This window comes from Poecilia reticulata, linkage group LG1 (assembly GCF_000633615.1).
Source record: "Poecilia reticulata strain Guanapo linkage group LG1, Guppy_female_1.0+MT, whole genome shotgun sequence".
Taxonomy (NCBI): domain Eukaryota; kingdom Metazoa; phylum Chordata; class Actinopteri; order Cyprinodontiformes; family Poeciliidae; genus Poecilia; species Poecilia reticulata.
Window position 1 is genome coordinate 18,779,280 of NC_024331.1, and position 4,227 is coordinate 18,783,506.

At 34.9% G+C, this 4,227-nt stretch overlaps 1 protein-coding gene across 1 annotated transcript; it reads left to right on the top strand.

Annotated features, from left to right (window-relative positions):
- Positions 1 to 2,500: 2,500 nt before the first annotated feature.
- Positions 2,501 to 4,097, top strand: LOC103466530 (arachidonate 12-lipoxygenase, 12R-type-like). Its single transcript, XM_008412176.2, has 4 exons — positions 2,501 to 2,688; positions 2,922 to 3,098; positions 3,689 to 3,893; positions 4,012 to 4,097. The coding sequence occupies exons 2-4, from the start codon at positions 2,946 to 2,948 to the stop codon at positions 4,095 to 4,097; spliced, it is 444 nt and encodes a 147-aa protein (XP_008410398.2). The 5' UTR covers positions 2,501 to 2,688; positions 2,922 to 2,945.
- Positions 4,098 to 4,227: the final 130 nt, after the last annotated feature.

Consider the following 4,227-nt stretch of genomic DNA (forward strand, 5'->3'; position numbering starts at 1 on the left):
TCAAGTACTAAGATGAAAGAATCTACATTTTAGAAAGTGAATTTCTCAAATTTGTTGCTTAAAAATATCTGTGTAAGAATCTATGGCAAAGTGCAAATAAAAATGCTTTTAAGCAGAAAACAATTATTGTGCATTTCACTACATGTTTGCTTACACTTTTGTAGCCAAACAAACAAAATCAAGAAGAATGAATGTAGAAGTCAAGCTGATGAAATTATTTACTGTGTTTAGAGAAGAGCCAGCCAAGGACACATAGCTGGGCTTTAAGCATTTGTGCTTAGTACTAAAGTATAAAGTGTAGCTGTAGTGTGCTTTGATTTGTCCTTTAGCATTCCTTCTCATTATCTTACCGAGAATCACTAAGCTATTTACATAAAGGTTTTTGTTGCTACAGCTTTCACAGTCAGAGTTTTGAGTCGAAGGCATTTCCCTTTTGATTCAAGTGAAACCTAGAACATTAATTATTTAATTACAATTAGCTAAATTGCTTTAAAAAGTTAAAGAACTTGATAAGCTAGTTGTAGAAAGAGGCATGTTCAGCAGTCTAAAATCAGACTTTAGGTTGCCCGTTCACTTTTACAACCAAAACGTAACTTATATTTATAATTTGTTTTAGTAAAATCAAGACATTTTTGATCTTCTTATCCATTTGTAATGACTACATATTGGATTTTTTGTGCTTGAGGCAAATCTGAGACATTTAAATTTTGGAATTAGTTGACACAAAGTTGAAGGATGGCACCATATTAAAGTTAATACTCATACTTTTCTTCAAAGCCAAATTTAAAATAAATTGTATTTGATTGCTTTCTTTATTATTAAGTTATTGTAAAGTGTGAGAACACTAATATTATTTGAAAACTTATGTTTGTTTCACCAATATAACAAAAACTTGGTTGAGAATTTAACGTTCATAAAATCACAGTACACCAACAACTCAGACCATAATGTTTTTGCTTTTTTTTTTTGACAATGATGCATCCTAATGGACTGTGTAGAATATTGTTCAATCAAAAAATGATGTTAATGTTGCAACTTTTAAATCAGTTGGTTACAGATTTTTTTCCTCATCATCACTTAATTACATCCATCTGCTGCCACTTAACAGACTTCCTCCATCAGTGTTATTTTGCTCAACTACTGTGGGATGTTAAGTTGTTTTTATTTGCAGAGGTTTGGGTCACCTTTCAGAATTTGAATTTATATAAGCACAGARACGCTGCATTTAAACGCTGCATTTAAATCATAAGCACAACCAGGTTGCACTCTGAAAAATATTACCACAGCCATTAAATATGCAGAGCAAAAACTTCAGACTTTGCTCCCCCTACTTTATGTTCAATGCACTTACAGTATGTTAGACAAAGTGTTTCTATTAGCCCTAAATGGCTTCAACATGACTTTTAAAAAACTTGTAAACATTCTGATCTTTTAAGTTGCTCTATTTGTTGCTTTACATTGTAATTTGCTTATTGTAAAGACAATAAACAATCAGACTGATAAAAATGACATTTTAATTCATGAAACTGATGTTTTTAAATCAATACTGATGCTACATGTGTGTTGTGTGTATTAYTTATTTCTTCCACTGCCATAAGATTTTGATCCAGAGCTAAATATGCAATAAGAARCCAAATGAAACCAACATCTGTTTCATCTAATAGTATATTGAATTTGCATGTTGTTTCTATTTGCTGAACTCAATGGATTGAAGAACATTCAGTTTGTATGTGCTTTAACAGTGCTGAACAACACAGGTGGTCAGTCAACATTTCAGCTGGACAGAGTAAAAATGTGTGTCAGAGGCTTGTGGTATGTTAAGCAGTTTTTCAGTTATTTTATCACAGGTATTTGCGCAACAGAGCGACAGTTACTCCATTTGTACCAGAAAATTGAGTTATGTAACCTGGAAGTTTAGTTTTAGATTGCAGACTAGTTTTATCTTTTGTTCGGCAGTTTTTATGGTTTTTAGATTAAATTCATCCAAAACCCTCTCTAAACATTATAGGTCAAGAACAGGTTACATTTAATGATATGTCAACTCTGTACTTTGCTAAATATGACACATAACTGTCAGATATTGCATTACGTAATAAATAGTTTCATAACGTTGGCAAAAGATCAGCACCAGATAATATGCAAATAAGTCATCCTTCTGTTGACTTTTTACAAGACCACCCTACTACTTGTAGAGTTCTTGCTAAATTCTTATTGTCTGTAAAAAGGGATTTTGATCAAAAAGCTATGCAGAGAAATAGTTTTGCATCCAAGATATGTGTTTACTCTAGATGTGGTTTGGTGTGAAAAACGGTTGAAAACAACAACAAAAAAAACTCATGCTCTCAGTTTGTTTTGTTGTTCTGGAAAAAATAATTGTAAAGAAAACTCTGGTCCTTGTTATCAATGTGTCACTCTGCAGTGACATGCATGGGTTATTGATGTTATCCATATCTCCATAGGTATGTAAACCCAACGTGTTCAGACATGGAAGTCCCCACATTCAAATAAGAACAGGAAAAACGGCAAAGATGAGAGATGGGAGGTGATAAAACATCCACATAGCTCCTTCACCAAAGCTGTTTCTTGGTACAGAACAAACACTCCCATTGAAAACGTGTGTATAGAAATCAGCGGCGCTAAGTTGCATCAACACAGCAACTCTTCAGGGAAACTTTGTGATCAGCAGAGGTAAGACAAATGTATTCAAAAGTTGCTGAAAAACGGAAAGAAACAAGAACCTCCATTTGTAGTTGTTATATCAAATTATATTTGTCCATTTCATTGTGATCCAGTAGCATTCATCAGTTTGTCTGTAAAAGTCTTGTTAGTTATCAGGACGATCCTTTTGAATTTTATTGTGATGAAATAGAACAACCAACCAATCAGTGTTGATGATTGTTTTTCCCTCTCTTGGCATCAAGGTGGATCAATTTTCAACAGCAAAAATGTTGRATTATGAAGTAACTGTGTACACCGCCAATCGCGCCGCTGCCACCACTTTGAACAATGTCTTCATTAAGCTGGTTGGCACAAATGGGGAAGGTGAACGCAAGAGGCTGTTCAACTTGAGAGGAGCTTCAGCATTTGTCAGAGGAGCTGTAAGTTTGAGAGATTGAGCTTCAAATTCAAACTGAGAACAACTTTAGRTCAAGAATTACAAAATCACTGTCAYTTATTTCACAACAGGGTATGTGWTAATGCCATAAAGTGACAGCATTGCTTTATACATCCCAGAGAAGTACAATGCAGGGACTTGAAAAAGTATTTAAGGTCACTGAATTTTTTTTCACCACAAACAATATATTTAACTGGGATTTTATGTGACAGACCAACACAAAGTAATGCATAATTGGGAAGTGGACAGAATAGGATATATAATTATAAAAGTGTTTTAAAAACAAAATGAGAAAAAGTGAGTCATGAATTTGCCCTGTTAAGTCAAAACAACCTCCATTTTCTTTAACTACAGCTGGTATTATTTTAGCGTACGTCTCTGCCAGCTTTGTATGTACAGGCTGATATTTCTGTTACTTGCAAAATGTATTTGAGCTAGATACTCTAACTTAGAGGAGTAATCATTGACCTAAACCATTCTGTTGCTGCTGTGGCTTATCGTTGTTAACCTCTTGCTATATGTATGCACTTGAAGTCTTTCCATGTTTTCAATTTGTTGTTTTCATTGTGTTAGGTGGCGTCTTTTACAGTTTCCTCCCCCACAACCCTTGGAAAGCTGGTGCTGGTGGAGCTTGACAAACAGCCTCTTTTGCTGTTCCCTGAAGATTCTTGGTTCCCAGCCAAAGTGGAAGTCAAATCCCCAGACGGAGACATTTACAACTTTCCTGTCTACCGCTGGATCACTGACAGCAAGGTGCACCGCTTCAGAGAGGGAACAGGTGTGTCAAACAGCCGTACATTCGGTTAAAAGCTTGGATCTGTTAAATTAGAGGAAAACRGGAGATAATTAATACCAACACATCATCACATAATTTTTTTCTCTCTCTCTTTTCCCAGCCCTGAAAGGGTTCGAAGATAGTCATCAACTTGGCAGGTACAGCAGGGAACAGGAGCTCAAGCAGCGTCAGAAAGACTATTGGTGAGAAATCAGAGTGGCAAAAACGCAAAAACCCCTTTTCCCTGTTTGAGTTTATATTCATGAGTGCATGTTAATAACTTGTAATTAAATCTACTTCAATTCAATATAACACTGAAACTTGTTATATTATAAAC